General features: G+C 35.4%; 3 protein-coding genes across 3 annotated transcripts; 2 read left to right on the top strand and 1 right to left on the bottom strand.

The window, feature by feature from the left end:
• Positions 1-54: 54 nt before the first annotated feature.
• Positions 55-3,396, top strand: LOC101248822 (putative pentatricopeptide repeat-containing protein At1g56570). Its single transcript, XM_004231252.5, has 2 exons — positions 55-908; positions 1,052-3,396. Exons 1-2 carry the CDS (start codon positions 294-296, stop codon positions 2,261-2,263), a joined length of 1,827 nt encoding a protein of 608 aa, XP_004231300.1. The 5' UTR covers positions 55-293; the 3' UTR covers positions 2,264-3,396.
• Positions 3,397-3,763: 367 nt separating this feature from the next.
• On the bottom strand, positions 3,764-6,755 carry LOC101248527 (pentatricopeptide repeat-containing protein At3g62890-like). The gene has a single exon (XM_010315374.4). The coding sequence runs from the start codon at positions 6,514-6,516 to the stop codon at positions 4,129-4,131; it is 2,388 nt and encodes a 795-aa protein (XP_010313676.1). The 5' UTR covers positions 6,517-6,755; the 3' UTR covers positions 3,764-4,128.
• Positions 6,756-11,561: 4,806 nt separating this feature from the next.
• On the top strand, positions 11,562-17,408 carry LOC101255538 (protein AGENET DOMAIN (AGD)-CONTAINING P1). Its single transcript, XM_004230280.5, has 4 exons — positions 11,562-12,279; positions 14,044-14,493; positions 15,338-15,414; positions 17,039-17,408. Exons 1-3 carry the CDS (start codon positions 11,761-11,763, stop codon positions 15,350-15,352), a joined length of 984 nt encoding a protein of 327 aa, XP_004230328.1. The 5' UTR covers positions 11,562-11,760; the 3' UTR covers positions 15,353-15,414; positions 17,039-17,408.
• Positions 17,409-18,173: the final 765 nt, after the last annotated feature.

Here is an 18,173-nt window from a genome sequence, read left to right as displayed (position 1 = left end):
AATTTTTATGAAGTTAAAACTCCAATAAAGTTAAATTTATTGGAGTTTTTCCGTGATTTAACCAGGGTTATTTTATCAAAATTATTAAAAAACAGCTAAACATCGAAGGGTTAACCTTCATAACTAGAAGTTTGAACTTCCTTCCGACTTATAAATTAGAAAATAATCAGCGACTTGTACAAATGAAGCACATTTTAATACTATTATACATAATGAATCAAAGACTTGTACTTTCTGTGATCTAGCACATTCCTTAAATCGATTTGTGTTATTCCTAAATTTATGTTTAAGCAATGAATGCAAGAAAGCTAGTTTCCCAAACTCATTGTACTCAAATTCCTCAAACTATCAAGAACTCTCTTCTTTGTGCTGCAATCGACCCACCCCATTCAAACCCACCATTTTTACCCAAGCCTCCTTCTATATTAGCCACTGGTCTTCTCAAATCTTATTTTGAAAGGGGTCTGATTAGAGAAGCACGTACGCTGTTCGATGAAATGCCTGAAAGAGATGTTGTTGCTTGGACGACCATGATTTCTGGATACACTTCATGTAATCTTCATGGACGTGCTTGGGTGGTTTTCTGTGACATGATGAGGTTTACGGACGTGCGCCCCAACGAGTTCACCTTATCTTGTACGTTGAAGGCTTGTAAAGGGATCAATTCATACTCTCATGGAGCTTTGCTTCATGGTTTGGTTATGAAGCAAGGCATGGGTGGAAGTATTTATGTTTCTAATGCACTCTTGGATGTCTATGCGACGTGTTGTGTTAATATGGATGAAGCATCCGCGGTTTTTCAGGAGATTAGAGAGAGAAATGATGTGTCTTGGACTACATTCATTGCGGGATATACTCATCGTGGTGATGGTTATATGGGGCTTAGTGTTTTTAGAAGAATGTTATCGGTATGTGTTTAGATATATCCTGGCAAAAGGCCAGTTAATGTATATACAATGTAGTGCCACTTTTATCCTCTTGAATACTCATGTTATAGAAAAAATTGTATTCTAACTTTTCATGCTTTTTTGGTGTGTTTTTGGATGGACAGGAAGGGGGTGAATCAAACCCATTTAGCTTTTCAATAGCAGTCAGAGCTTGTGCCTCGGTCCATTCATGTACATATGGGAAGCAACTTCATGCTGCAATCGCCAAGCATGGATTGGACTTTAATCTACCTGTAATGAATTCTATTTTAGATATGTATTGTAGGTGTAACAGCTTAAATGATGCAAAGCAATGCTTCAATGAAATGACTCAAAGGGATTTAATCACATGGAACACTTTGATTGCTGGATATGAGAAGTCTGATCCATATGTATCTATCAGCACATACTCTTGTATGGAGCTTGAAGGTCTCAGCCCTAATTGCTTCACATTTTCCAGCATTGTAGCAGCTGTGGCCAATTTGGCAATTTTGAGTTGTGGAGAGCAGATTCATGGAAGAATCTTAAAGAGAGGCCTCGGAGGGAACTTGGAATTGGACAATGCCTTAATAGACATGTACGCAAAGTCTGGAAATATTGGAAGTGCACGTAGAATTTTTGATAAAATGCCCACGAAAAATCTGGTTTCGTGGACCTCAATGATGATTGGTTATGGAAGCCATGGATATGGAAATGAAGCTGTTGACTTTTTTGAAGAGATGGTTAAATTTAGAGTCAGGCCAGATAGGATAGCGTTTGAGGCAGTTTTAAATGCATGTAGTCATGCTGGGCTTGTAGATAAAGGTGTAAGGTATTTTATGTCAATGGTTGATGATTACAACATAGCTCCTGATCCGGAGATTTTTGGGTGTTTAGTAGATTTGCTAGGACGCGCTGGAAGAGTTGAGGAGGCTTTTAAGTTGATAGAGAGTATGCCATTTGATCCCGATGAATCTGTTTGGGGAACACTCCTAAGAGCATGTAAAGCACACAATCATCCAGATTTGGGCACGCTGGCCATAAGAAAGGTGTTGGCATTGAAGCCAAAAATTGCAGCAACTTATGTAATTCTATCAAATATCTATGCAGCTGACGGTAAATGGGGTGACTCTGCAAAAATGAGGAAGTTGATGAGAAGGATGGCTACCAAGAAAGAGGCAGGGAGAAGTTCAGTAGAGATAAAGAATCAGAACTATAGTTTTGTTGCTGGAGATAAAATGGGTCCACATATGGATTGTGTAGATGAAGTTGTAAAAATCCTGGTCGAACATATGAGACACGCACGATATATTCCTGATTTGGACTTCTTTATACATGATTTAGAAGATGGAATTTGAAAAGTAACAGCAATGAGGTACTAAGTGCTTGCTGTTATATATGTTGGCATGGTGATTTATTTTCTTCAGAAGTCATGTTGCATTCTATACAAGAGGGGGTCTTTTGAAGAAAGTTGAGGGAGGACAACCAATCAGTTTTAGTCAATAGTTGATACTGTGGAACTAGTGGGTTATGTAACAAAGTAAAATCATTCTTTGCCAGACATAGTACATTTGAATTTCATGGAAAGCTATCTCTTGATTATTCTGAACTTTCGGTCTAGGGAAGTTTCTGAATACTAAAATGCTCCTGGAAGATCCAGTGAGGGGACATTGTTATTATGGGAAGATTGAACAACTCTGTGATCTTCTTGAAATTCGCTTGTGTTCGTTAGTCATCTCCATGTCTGGAAACAAAAACAGCTTGGTGCCAAACATGGACCAGCAGATATGAATCATGAACTTCAGTGTGTCTTTTGACTTACAAAATATTTTGGAAGATCCAACATGACTACATTGTTATTATTTGAGGAATAATATGATCATTTAGAGACTTGTATCTGCTGTCTTTGCTATTCTGGGAGGAAAATTGCTCAAGTGATATTGCCAAGTCTCAGATCCGTTATATTGAGTATGACCATTCTTTAGGAGTTGGAACACATTCTACTTGTACATCGAAGTGGTTTTGGACTGTTCAGTAATTGTCTTGTCCGGAGGTTATTCTGGAATTGCTACTGTTTCTGATCCAGTCAGTTGCAAATGCTCACTGTTTATGGGAAAGGTGGAGCATCATTCACGACATGCACCAGTCAACGTTGTTATGAAGCATCATTGATCAACACCCAGAATGGTGCATAGGTTGTGGTGAACCGACAAAACAGAAGAGATGATACTATGCTAATGTTCAAGGTTGAGAGTTTAACCCCCATCAGATAGTTTGCTCTTAGTAAGCAGGCAGAGATGTAAAATTTCAACTTCATTTTCCCAGTTGATAAAATACATCATACAACTAGAAAGGGAGCGAAATACTAAAATTATAGCCTCAAGTTCATGGAAACCCTCTTTGCTGCTTTGTATCACATTCTCTATCTTATTGAGAGAACAAATCATGATTCTGAGAAATAAGAATATCATGTTACATGGCAGTTTTACAAGAGTATTGCTGGTATATTTGGCCGTATAATTGCATTGTTAGCCCCATCCGATTTGCTTCCACCGTATATGCATAAACTTGTTCATTAACTACTATTGAAATTCTTCAACATACTGCAAAATTAACATAGAAATATCACCTTTATTATGTATGCTGAAAAATGAACAAGCCATGGTTATCTCTCCGATTCAGTCCAAGGAAATTACATCTACAATTCCTTTTGTCCGTCGACTGTAAAGATACTTTCCAATCACTGCATGGTGAGATACTGATATTACTATATCACACTGCAGTTGTCACTACACATAACAAGATTATACAAATACCTGGGTCCTGGAAGAATGAGTGCAATTTTGACAATGAACTCCTTTTATGTTACAGTCCAAAATCTAATTAATTAGGATTATCATATGGCACAATCTGAAATATGTGAAGAGATCCGGTAAGAAAATGAGAGCTCAATTACAGAAGGAGTGAAAAACTGAAAGAGCTTTAGAGCCAAAAACAGTGTAAGCATCATAGCCTTTGCTTTAATATCCATATCCAAGGTCAGGATCAACAAAATGAAGATTGAATTATCATATAGGTTTGGCCATATGTTAGATGAGATAGCCTTGTTGGATCCTATGCACAGATCATACATGAATGGTGGCCCCTGGCCAGTTAATGTTGCAAGGAAGATCGAGGCATTCAAGTTGAACAACCTTCATAAGGGCCAATAACAGGGTATTAGCTACCAAAATTCCATGCAGGAACAAGAGCCATCCTTAAAATGATGAAACCGATGCCGATCCCTCACCACAATTTCCCGATCAAAAGCTTTTGATATTAGTTTTGCTGCCGCGTGACAATCACTACATATTCGCAAGTTCTTGATTATTCTTATCACAGTAGGAGGAGCGATAGCAATGAGCCCATAGGCAATTGCAAGCTTTTCACTATGCCTGAACAGGGTACTTTCTTTTTCTTCCTCATCAATATCAAGTAAAACCTCATCCGTGCCTGGGGCATAGCCCATTATTTTCAACCGTTTTTCCATTTCAGCCAACATTTCTTCAATTTCATTTATCTGGGAATGAGACTTGTCTCCTGCCAAGAATTCATGAACAGCGCCATTTGCTTCAATCATACTGCAGCCAGGAACTTTAACAACCCCCTTCCGCGTCATTGCTACTCTAATATCCAGAACACTATCCCAATTACCCTTTGAAGCATATAGGTTGGACAGTAACACATGAAATCCATCATGATCTGGCTGAAGTTCAAGTAGCTTCCTTCCAACTCTCTCCCCCATTTCACTATTACCATGTTTTCTGCAAGCTCCAAGAAGAGCACCCCAAGTGGCAACATCGGGAGCTATAGGCATGCTGTCAATAAGTGTCTCAGCTTCTTTGAGCAACCCTGTGCGAGCAAGTAGATCAACCATGCATCCATAGTGCTTGATATTAGGTTCAACATTGTAATGTGTGGTCATAGCATTAAAGTAGGACCGGCCCTCATCTACCAAGCCCATATGTCGACAGGCACCAAGAACTGCAACAAAAGTAACCTCATTAGGGGTTACTCCACATTCTTTCATCTTCTGAAACATGTCTAGTGATCTTTCCACCTGTCCATTCATGGCTAGCCCAAGAATTAAAGCATTCCAAGAAGACACCCCTTTTTCTTCCATTGCGTTGAAGACTTCCAATGCATTCTCCACACAACCACATTTCATGTACATGTCAACAAGAGTTGTACCAAGAATGCTATTAACTTTGAGCCCATTCTTTCGTATGTAAGCGTGAATCCATTTTCCTTGATCAAGGGCAGACAAGTGGGTGCAAGCCGAAAGAACACTAACCAAAGTAGTTTCATCAGGCTTACTGTCCTCATGCAGCATCTCCTGAAACAGTGCTAAAGTCTCTGAGAAATGATCATGTTGCGCATAACCAGAAATCATTGTAGTCCATGACACCACATCCTTCTCAGCCATCGAATCGAATAATTCTCTAGCCTTCTCCACAGAGCCACATTTCAAGTAGCCAGAGATCATTGAGTTCCAAGAGATCTGGTCCAGATGACTACTTGTATCAAACAATCTTTGTGCAGCCATTACATCTCCACAGGTAGAGTACATATGGATTAAAGCATTTTGAAGGTTGACATATGATTCAAAACCAACTCTTATAACCAACCCATGCACTGATTCACCAGTCTGAACAACCAACAAGTGTGCACATGCAGACAGCACACTCAGCACAACAACCTCATCTATGGAAATACCATTAGAACACATTTGCATAAACAAATCCAAAGCTTGTGTGTGCATACCATGTTGCTCATAGCAAGAAATTAAAGCAGTCCAAGAAACCACATCTTTTTGCATCATTTCGTTGAATAATTGACAAGCCTCACTCATCCTACCAGACCTACCCAACAACACAATCATAGAATTGGATGCAATAACATTCTTCATAGGCATCTTATCAAAAATTACTTTTGCCTCATCAACATTCCCAACCTGAACATAGCCTGCCAGTATCGAATTCCATGAAACCGAGTCCAGAACAGGACTTTCGTCAAACATCTTCCTTGCATCAACCAAATTTCTACAGACAGCATACATGTTAATCAAAGTGTTCTTAACATAAACATCCAGTCCAAAACCCGTTTTAATAACATGATTATGAAACTCTTTTCCTTCTGCTTCGGACAATCTAACTGTGCTAGCTTGGACCAGAAGCGGAAACGTATAATTATCAATACATACATTATTTTTCAACATTGATTTATACAAAAAAATTGTATTTTGAGGCTGGTTTCGCTGTAAATAAGCTCTCATCATGGTATTACAAATAAACCCATTTGGATTATCTATGTAATCGAAGATTTTATGAGAGTAATTAACGTGAATGAAAAGGGAGTCAGTAGAAAACTTGAGAATCCTGCTTGCAGCATAGGTATCTCTGATGAACCCAGTGGAGATCATTTGTGAAAGAATTTGACCAAAATGCTTGGAATTTTGACATCTTAGCAGAAGAACCTCCAATATAGAAAGGTTTATGGTTGTTTTTGAGGTGAGTCTTTGAACAAAATTTGACTTGAAGGGTGAAAAGGTATATACGTTTGTCAAATTCATATAGCTATGTCTAAAAGTAATCAAAAGAGCTACGGATTATAATAAATTGTGGAAAATTGAGGTGACCGGAGATGTTGCCGGAGCATTGAGTTCCGAGGATCGGAGATTTCTATTTGGTTTTTTTTCAGTTTGTTTTTCGCGCCTTTCTTGCTTTGATATTATGCGAGAACAGGTCACTTGCATCACAATTTCTTTTAAGTAAGTAGTTACATATGTAACGACACACATTAAGGATGCAAGAAGACTTTAAATAAGGTCGCATTTTTCCTTTTTAATTCTTTAACTTAATGTATCTTTCTTGGAATATTTTACAAATATTGATATCTAATCACCTTTTGATTGATCAATTTCATGAATTTTTAGTTGTTGATGACTATTGTCTGTACATTTAATTGCTTATAAATGGGTAAGTTTTGAAATCTTATCTAATGTGCAGTAGATCGAAAATATCGAGAGAACACTAGAAAAAAACATCATGTTCTCTAATAGTTTATTATATACTTTTTAATTTATTTTTTTTATTGATTTTTATTTGAAATACACGTGCAACGCACGTGTCCGGAGACTAGTAAATTACAAAAAAACACAATATCAACCTCCATTCTAACAAATATTTTAATGATATTAAGACTATATATGAAATTTAATTAATTAAACCTTTTAAAAGTTGGGAAATAATTGTGAAAGAAAAGAAGAAAAACAAATACACTAAATAAATTAGGGAAAATGCTCAAATATGTTATCAAATTTTCAGAAAAGCTCATTTATGTCATTCATTAAAAGTTTGACACATCTATGTCATTACCGTTTAAAATAATTCATGTCGTTATTTTTTAACAGAATATCAGTGGTTTTGCAAAATTATTTTTGACACATAGTCAATTATAATTCGGTCACTACATTAATTTTTTAATGAAAAAAATCAATATTTTGAACAAAGATTGAATTAAAATAACCCACCAAATAAAATTAGGGATATTTTAAAATTTGGGTGGGTTACTTTAATTCAATTTTTGTTCAGAATTCTATTTTTTTCATTATAAAACAATTAATGACAGTCATTGCTATCAAAATGGGCTTAGCCCGCAAGACCGGCCCAACCCGAACGTTGAAATAAGTGGGGTTGGGCTTAATAATTTTTGGGAAAAATAACTTAAATACACAACTATAATTTTTATATTCTCCAATTTTCCCTACTTTTTTTAAATATTACATAATTTCCTATTTTTTTTATTTTAGAGTAAGTTTTTAGATACATTACACTCTCTCCTATAATACACATTTACCAATTTTAATGCCTATTTTTTCTCCATTAAAACACTCAACCTCTTAAATCAGTTTTTGAATTTTAAATTTTTTCCATTTAAACACTCAACCTTTTAATCAGCTTTTTAATTTTGAATTATTAAATTTAATTAAATTTAAATAAAAGAACAAATTTTGAAATTTTGAATTTCAAAATTCAAAAAATATGGAAGCAGGGTAACTTCCACTGCATTCTACCGTTTTGTTCTTACCAAAGTCACCTTTCACTTCTTTTTTTTCCTTAATCGTCTTCATCCCACTATTTCTTCATAACTTTGAATCTTCTCAACCCAGCAGATTTTTCTATTTTCTTCTTTTTATTCTTAATCCATATTCGACTATTTCTTCCTAATATTGAATCGTAAGAACCCAGACTCTTTTTATAGTTAATCCATCATCAGTTCGTATATTCTTCTCTTTTTCGTTTTTGTTAATTGTTCTATTACTTCATAGTAATATAAGTGTAGTAAAGTATAATCTGTGTAGTAAAGTATAATCTGTGTTTGATGATACATGTTGAATCTGTGTGTACATTGTTTAGTCAATGTAATGATACATGTAGTAGCTATGTATCACATGTTCTGCATGTAGTATGAATTCCTGTATGATATCATGTATCAGTAAGGTATTAGTTGTTTAGTTGATTTACTCATACATGTTTTGAAACTTGTTATAATGTATCATTCATTAAGTTTAATAAATGTTTCATCAGATATAGTTGATGATACATATAGATTCTTTGTGTATGTTGTTTAGTCGCTGTTTATGATACATGTATTAGACATGTATCACATGTTATAATGTTTTATTTAATTCAATGATACATGTTATAGACATGTATCACATGTTTTTCATATAGTATGAAATTCTGAAAACTGAAACCATGTATCATTAAGCTATTTTCAACTATTGCCAAAGCCTGTGTATCATTTGTTGTGCCTTCTACACACGTTATTTCTCCACTTCTTCCATCAAAGTTACGTACAGTACCACTATTCTTCTCAATTGTGTCAATACATAATGGATATATTGAAAATCCAGGCTCATTTTTTTTCAGTTCAAAATATAGTTTAACACTCATATCGTTCTTAAGTTTCATCGGACAGGAGTTACCTTCTACAATGTATCGAATTTCAATTTCTTTCCTTGATACATCAATGTCCAACTCGGCCGCAATTGCTGCTTTGAGATTAGAAAACGAAATTGAATCACCAACAACGATTCCATCAATTTTGTAATTTTCATACTGCAATTCGTTCACCCAAATTCCGGAATATCTCATCAAAATCGAAGTATTCATCTTCAAAAACCCACTGCAACAACAAAAAAATTTCGGCAGCTCCAATTGTTTTCTAAATAACTGATACAATCTTTGATTTTCAAATTATGAAATTAATATCCAATTAAGTGCTGATTTAATGCTGATTAATGATCTGTTACCACAAATTAAGCTGTTTTAGTAACAGCTTTAAATTTACCGTTTTTATCCCCTATTTTTTCTTAACAGTTTTAAGTTACTATGTATCATTTACCATGTATCATAACTTTCTAAAGTATCACGGCTCAGCAATTTTAAGGGATTTTTTGTAATTATTAAACTTATCGGGACAGAATGTAATTATTGAATTACACTATGGGATTCCTTAAATTTATACAATTATTTTTGCCCCTTTATGAACGAGACTTTTTAGCCCGCCCCATTTAGCCCTTTGGCCTCGTAGGGCCAACCCACAAGCATCAAAGGTCAGCCTGTGGGCTATTAATTTTTTGAAATATTTTTATATATATTTTTAATAGTGTTTTATTTGTAAAGCTTTTATTAATAAATATTTTAAAAAATAAAAAATCAAGTCTTTTGCAATATCATCTTGAATGGTGAATTGTAGATGAAGATGAAATTCTCAAGGAAACAATATCATTTGATTCAAGTGTGATCGATGGTGAAAACGGAAGCAGAGTCGTAAAACTTTAGTTAATGGGTCATGTAATATTTAGAAATTTAGATTTGTTAAGTATTTGGACTGACTTTTGTTGGTGAAAATCTTTTAAACCGGCTAGTTTATTGTGGGAAAAAATGATTGAATGATCAACACTTATCCGCTAAATTTTATGTTGACTATTATATATTTTTGTAACTATTCACCAAAGTGTGTGATTCATAAATGTATTTTTTGTAAGTATTCACTGAAGTGTGTGATTTATAAATGGATTTTTGTATGAATTGACGTTGTGTTCATAGACGTTAATGTTCGATACTCATTCTAAGAGGATAATATTGTTCATTAGTTGAAAGGTCAACCCGTAACCCGCTTAGGAGTAGGTTGTGCTGCTATTTTATAGGCCCTTTAATAAAAAAGGTCATCCCACCCCAACCCATTTAATTCTCTAGTCCGTTAGGATTGGGTTGGGCCAACTCATTTTGACAGCTCTATTGGTCACGTGTCAAAAATCATTTTGCAAAATTAATGTTAAAAAATAATAGCATAAATGAACCTTTTCTTAAACGGTAATGGTATAGATGACCCAAACTTTTAACGGATAACATAAATAAGACTTTTCTAAAAGTTTAATAGCATATTTGATTATTTTTCCAGTAAATTAATATTTAAATAATTTAGACTTAAAACTTCATTAAATATAAATAAATAAAACTTAGGACCTTTTACCACATGATTAGAAAACTTTTTTTTTGTTTCCCTAGGTGTTTAGAATTTATATTGGAGCGCCGTCTAGGTTTTCAAATAATGCTCCAACAAGGTTAGAAGACATTCTGGGTGTTTGGAATTCGTATTGAAGAGTCGATTGGGTTTTCGCATAATGCTCTCAACAAGGTTAGAAGACTTTCTGGGTGTTTGAAATTCGAATTGGAGCGCTGATTAAGTTTTTGCATAATGCTCCCAACAAGGTTAGAAGATTTTCTGGGTGTTTGGAATTCGAATTGGAGCGCCGATTAAGTTTTTGCATAACACTCCCAACAAGGTTAGAAGAATTTCTGGGTGTTTGGAAATCATATTGAAGAGTCGACTAGGTTTTCCCATAATGCTCTCAACAAGGTTAAAAGACTTTCTGGGTGTTTGAAATTCGTATTGAAGTGCCGATTAGGTTTTTGCATAACGCTCCCAACAAGGTTAGAAGACTTTCCGAATGTTTGGAATTCTTATTGGAGCGCCGATTAGGTTTTCACATAACGCTTTCAACAAGGTTAGAAGACTTTTTATCTTACCATTTCCATCTTCAAAATTCACCTAAACAACAATGTTTGAATTGCTTTGATTATCTAATTATTTATTTTTATGCACATTAATTTCAAATCTTCTTCATGCTAGGATTGTTAAAGAGAAATTGTTATGAATTAAAATTTGTATAAAGATTAAGAAAATACATAGGACAATTTGACATTTAGGGTATAATTATATTTTTATAAATTTTATAAAAGAGAATCAAACATGTTACGATACAATTGATTTTTGATACGTATTATTAGTGGAAAAATAATTAAAACAGAAGAAATGTGCATAACATATTTAGAAATAGATTATGATGTAAAAGTACCAAATAAAGAAGGGATGTAAAAATAATTTGGCTACAAAGTCGAACTTAACAGATTAAACTCCTAGAATTAAGTGTTAAAAAATGGAAGTAAAAACTAATCCTATTAGAGATTGTTTAATAGCTGATTTATATAAATATTAAATCATGTTTAAGTATTAAATCAACTAGCTAAAAAGTGAGTTATGCAATATTTTTGATTGCATAAATAATTCATGTATTACTAATATTTGGCTATACGAGCATCAAACGACCCTTAAAAAAAGTTGAAATGTGCCACCCAGCCCCAAAACAATCTTAGCAAAATTTGTCACTCTTCTTCTCTTCTCCATAATAAAATTCTTTCAAATCTCATATAACCGCCAAAACTCCTTAATTTTTCTTGCGGCCATGGAAACTGAAACTGAAATGCTCAATACTTACTTCACAAATGGGGCAGAAGTTGAGATTAGCAGTGATGAGGACGGTTTTCGAGGCGCGTGGTATGAGGGAATAGTGGTTCGACCCATTCAGAAGAAACAGAGGAGGAATAAAGACGAAGACGACGACGACGACGAGAGTAGCAACAAGCTGAGGGTGTTGGTGGAGTACAAAACACTGATGGCGGATAAAAAAGGTAAACGGCCATTGAAGGAGGCAATGACTTTAGTTCAGCTGCGGCCGCGGCCGCCACCTGAACGGCGGAGGAAGTTTGAGGTCAGTGATGAGGTGGATGCTTATTACAATGATGGGTGGTGGGAGGGTGTGGTCATGGAGCTGTCGGGTGATGGGAAGTACTCTGTGTTCTTCAGGGGAACAAGGGACCAGCTGGAATTTGAGGAATCTCAGATACGGATCCATCGTGAATGGGCCAACGGTAAGTGGACCCCATCATTTGGGGACGAAGGAGAAGAAAAGCAAGATGAGAAGGTACGTTCCTCTTATCGCCTCCGATATGAGTTTCTTTTAATCAATAAAATGTGTTAGAGAACTTGCAAATTCTTTCTTGAATGGCGTTATCTGGCTCTTTAGGGTTATCAATGTGTTTCAGCTCCCAATTTACTTTGCAGAAGATAAGAAAGTTTGACTAGAAAATACTCTCTATAAGTTCTTGGGATACAGTTTAAATATGTTGCCTTTCTTGAGATGGTTGATTTGGACTTGAGAGGGAGGATATGTCAATATGCACTGGAACTTCGTAGATATAAGGGAATCAAGGAGCATTCTGAGTAGAATCGGTTTACACTACCTGGATAGGGTGTTTTTATTTTCAGCTGATCAAGGGTAACTTGAAAGTTCAAAGAAGTCTACTTGCTAGTTTCTCACCTTTATTTTTTTTTGAAACTGGTAACTTTTTGTACTCCTCGGCGTTAAGGGCGACGCTGGTGGCCTCCAAAAAAGGTATTACAAAAGAAAAGAGAAGATAGAATACTTACAAAAGCCTAAGCCTAACGAAGTAATAATTAGTGGTTATAAGATCTACTAGTTGGATCTCTTCATCTATTATATCTTGTGCTTTACACCAAAAGCCTAAGGAAGTAAGCCATTTAGTCTTTTCTATAGTACATTACTTCCCTTAAAAAATTCTTCCTTTTCATATGATCCACCATATGCAAGTTAGAGCTGGTCTCCACCATCTCTTCTGGCTCTTGCTGCCTCTCTTTCTAATCCAGCAGCTTAGCAGGCCTGATGTGTGTTCTGGAATGGTCCAGTTTATGTTGGCTATTCTGGTAAAAAGGGGCCCAAATCTATGTTGCTCGGACTCTTTAAAAATGTCAACAGGTGCATGTAGGATTCTCCTAAAGTACTGTATTTTTGAAGAATCCAACACCGGTGCGGCCTCAAAAATAAAGAGTCCACACAACTTAGCCCAAATCTTTGCTGTGTTACCTTATAGTGAAGAAATAGGTGTCTGTAGAGCTTATTTGCACTAAAATTACCTTGAGGCAATGATGCCCCTCTTTTGCAGAGCCTCAAGACTCAAGCATGCTCTTCTGGATACCAACCAAGTGAAACACTTCACTTTGGTTGGAGCCACATTCTTCAAAAATACAGCTTGAATTATAAAAGCAACATAATTTGTGCTTGAATATTTACAAAACTATACAGCTTCACTTCAAATCAACATGGATTTAAGTGTGTGTTAACAGAGATTCGGCACTATTAACCAAATCCTCTTTACCACTCAGGTGGAATACTATTGAAAAGAAGTAGTACGAGATGACTATGCAAGTATATAGGAGTAAAAATGGTACTGTCATTGATAAAAATAATTATTTGAAGACAGGCTTATGTCATCTCTTGTGACCAATCTAGCTTCAGCGTAGATTCTAAACGCACCTTCCCAGAAACAAAATGGGAGTTGGAAGCATGTTTCTGTTATTATATTTAACTGATGAGCAAATCTGGCACTTGAGTTCATCTGAAATATGTTTATATTTACCATTTCTTTTCATGATTGTAATTTGTAGGTATCTGTATGAGATAACACATAAACAAATATTATTTAAATAGGGCAGACATTTTTCAAGTTTCAGACTTTCTCTCAGTTCTGTTCATGTGTTTCACTTTTTAATTTGTTTCTTCTCTCTCCCCGCTCATCTTGACAAAAACTCCCAATTCTGTTTTTGTGTTTCACTTTGTGATTTGTTTCTTTTCTCTACCTACTTATTTTGACTTCGGCATGAAATACAGGAACTTGTATCTACTGAAACGAAACCCAACAACAAAGCTGCAGAATTTTTTAGCAAAGGGTCATTAGTCGAAGTCAGCAGTGATGAAGAAGGTTTTGAGGGTGCTTGGTTTGTTGCAACTATTGTTAAGCTTTTAGATAATGGTAACTACCTGATAGAGTATCAGAACTTAAGAAACAATGATGATACAGCATTTTTGCAAGAAGAAACTGATCGTTTGCATATACGACCTAGTCCACCTGATGTTGGATCTTTTGAAAGCTTCAAAGTCCTTGAAGAAGTTGATGCTCTGCACAATGATGGCTGGTGGGTGGGTGTGATTTCTAAAGTACTTAAAGGCCAGAGATACAAGGTTTACTTTAAGGCAAGCAACGAGGAGTTGGAGTTTAAGCATGCTGATGTAAGGCTGCATCTGGACTGGACCAATGGCAAATGGGTCAGAGCTTCCCAGGTACAGTTTCCTGGATTACCGAATTAAAAATCCATAAATTAGATTAATTTTTTCTTGGCATAGGAACATCACACATTTCTGTCCTGGAAAACGATCTTCTTTTCTTGTATTGTTATGTGACATTGCTTTTTGATTTGTATATGATGACAAAATGACCCGTGAAGGTAACTTGCTAATAAACTGGAAAGTAATTTGCAGGTTCTGTTTCCTTCCTTCAAGTATGTGTGACTGTCTGTACTCACAGACCTTCTGAAATCTGAACTCCAGCTAGGCTAAACGCTGGTGATACTGTAATGTTAGATAGTTCTTAAATTGGAGGAACAGAGTTCATGCCATCCATCTCCCTGACCCTAACATGAACAAATCCTCTCTCTCAGTCTCTCTCTCTCTCTCTCACTCTCTCTCTCTCTCTCTCTATCTATCTATCTATCTCTCTGTGTACCCTCTATCCCTAAACAAATCCTAGATGCTTTTACTCCAATTTTTGGATCACCACAATATATGTGATTCTAATGAGAATCCAACAGGATCCAGAGCTAGCTGCCATAGACTGCCTACATCTTGTTCAGTATGGTAACTTGTTCATACACATTTGGTTACTTCTCCTTGCTCTAGCTGATAGCCACTGCCCTCTAGCCCTAAGAGTTCTTGTAATAAGCTTCAATTTCATGACTAACATTTCCTAAGAGATATTTGGACCTGTATGTGAACTAGACGAATACACTGCTGGCTGCTGCTCATATAAACTCCTCAGCTAATATTATTATCTTAAAGCTATCAACATACTCTTTAGATGTGTATCTTACATTCAATTTGATCAATATTGACATACTTGATTTTCCAGGCATTAAAGTTGTGATCTTCGAGAAATTGCTATGTTGGTAGATCTGCAATCAGGATTCGTGGTGTAGCTTCTTAATGGTATATGCTTTTCTCTTGGCCATTTGTTCATTATTCATCTTGTACTGAAGTTGTGGTGTTTATAGTGTGGTGAGATGTACGTTAGGTACATACTTCTCTTCCTATTGTAGGAGTAGGAAAAATCCTATGTTGGTGGCAAAAGTATAGTCCTAGTGCTTTATTTATTATGGGTCTAAAATTGGTCTTTCGCTATTGTCGATTCCAACAGTTTTACAACAACACACCCAGTGTAATCCCACAAGTGGCTCGGGGGAGGGTGGTATGAACGCAGACCCTTACCCCTACCTTGTGAAGGGAGAGGCTGTTTCTGAAAGACCCTCGGCTCAAGTAAAACAATTTAATGGTTTTCTTAGTGTGAAATTCTAGTATTCTCCTGTAGAGAGGCTAACCAAGTTTTGTCTTTAGGTAACATGTACTTCTATGTATACCATATCTGGCCCCTTAATCCCAATTCTCATTGTATAATTATCTTATATCATCCTTTTGATCCCTATTCTCTTTTATCATTCCTAGACTCTGAGGCGCTCTTAGCTACCATCAACTATGACTATAGATTATAGATATAGTTGCCTTTGCTTTCAGACTCTTCAATCTTTTACTACCTGCCGTGTGTTCATTTTAACAAAGCTCCTTTTGTTTTTAAAACGGTTTCTCAAGCTGCCTTGATTTCTCATCTCTTGATTTTCTTTTATCTGGTTATCTAGAAAAAACTATTTTTTCACCATTTCTCTCTTTTGCCTATTTCCCCTGGTAATGCATGCTTGGGCTGTCTATTCCAGCTTATCCCCTTGTCCCATCAGGCACCTAGCGTCCATCCTTCTCCTTGCAGGCTCACCTTGGTCCCAAGTAATATTCTTACAGGACTACTGAGCAGCACTGCAGCAGAGCTTTCTCTTACCTTGACTGTACTTGGGGGCTCATGCCCAAAATGTAGGCTGCCCTTGTGCCATCCCTTCATGGTGTGGCAACTATTCTTTTACTACTTAGGGTTCCTTATTTACAAAGGACTAACAACTGTGTTCCTCATCTCAAAATCCTTCCTTCTATGCACCAACAAGCAGGGATCTTGACCATACAAAAGTTACATTAACCTCTCCTTTTGAAGTTTAAGTTCTTGTTTTGTATCTTTACTCTGTTACTTAGGCCTTTACTCTGTTACTTAGGCCTGCATGCTTTTCCAACATCTATGTAATTTTTTTCCATATTGGAACTACAATTTCATGGGCTATTTGGCGAAAGAATAAATTCGTCTTGATGGTCTTCTAAGTCCGTGAACATTCATCTAGCTTCTTTTTTTCCTTTTTGTTTTCTGGGCCGCATTTCCTCTACTGATTACATAAGCCTCTCTTACCTGAAACAAGCATCTTGTACTTCATTTCATTGTTCAATAGCTTACTCCCAGCTCATGGTTCCTAAGCTTAGTAAATAGTAAGGTTGATTCATGTAATATTTTGTTGGAGTGTGTCACACTGTGTCTTTACTACATCCATTTTTGTGCAACGTTCAAGCTAATTTAGTGTTGCGTATGTAAACTGTTTGCGTTGAGGTTCTTGATTAATAGTACTTTATTAAGTAAGCTTTCAAGTTTAGCCATATCTAATCTCTCATTTACTTGCTTGTGTAGGTTTAACGTATAATGTGGTCTGCTCAGGATTGTAACATATATTAGAAAGAGTTATTAGTTGGATTAGAAAGATTGTGGCCTATCAAGAATTTGAAAATGAACCAACCCTGTACTCCTTTAGAGAAGCCTTAAAGGTGTGTCAATATTGTTGTGCTAAGTTAAATTGTGTGTAGACTGCTCTAGTGGAATCCAAGCCGTTGTTGTCAACTTCAAGATTCATGCACTTGTATAAATTTATACTTCTTTTGTTCTTAATTTTCGTAATGTTATGGGGCGGAAATATTATTAACATTGTCAGTTCTATCATGTGAATTTATCCTATGTATGAACGTACTCAAAGGAGATCAATATATCGGAATGTAGTTTTAAACTGATCTTTCTCAAAAGTTGATTGTCATTTGATTAGGGTATCACGAGTTTGAGCTTGAACCGTGAAAAGAGTGTCTTAAACAAAAGGAGGTAAGGTTGTTGTATATTAGATTCCTATGGTCCACTTTTTTTCTGGGTTGCTCTGTCTTTGATAGCCATGGCCTTCGATTATTATTACTACAAAAAGAGGAGCACGTTTTTCTTCGTATTATTATATTTATATTTCTTTTATTGAAGATGTGAACTAAGAAGTTAATACAACAATTATAGCTGAAAAAATTAATTACGTAAATTAAGCCAAATTGTCCTTTTTAAAAATATTTACTATATATAATGTATATTTTTGTTATCTGTTATGATTTTTAAAAATATTTACTAAATATAACGTATATTTTTTGTACATGTATTTTAAGAATTGAATATTATTAAGAAGATGATGTATAAGGTGTAGTTGGATAAACAAATGATTTTTTGTCATAAATTTCTGAAGCAACACTTAGACGGAAACTTTTTTTATTTATTATTTTATCTCAGTGATAATTATTCTTAAACACGATGAATGATAAATAATAAATAAATATGTAATATAGAGATTATATAGAAGTAGTAAAAGTGTAAAACCGAAAAAATGAAACAAATCAGAACTTCTCGAAATTAATTTTAAAAAATTAAGAAAAATAAGAAACACGACATAAGACTATTTTTTTTAATAAAAAAAAAGAAAATGAAGACATGACTAATAAAATAAATGTACGTGTCCCGTTGG

This window comes from Solanum lycopersicum, chromosome 1 (genome assembly GCF_036512215.1).
Source record: "Solanum lycopersicum chromosome 1, SLM_r2.1".
Lineage (NCBI taxonomy): Eukaryota > Viridiplantae > Streptophyta > Magnoliopsida > Solanales > Solanaceae > Solanum > Solanum lycopersicum.
The sequence above is the reverse complement of the archived record's forward strand: the minus strand, read 5'-3'. Positions and strand labels throughout refer to the sequence as shown.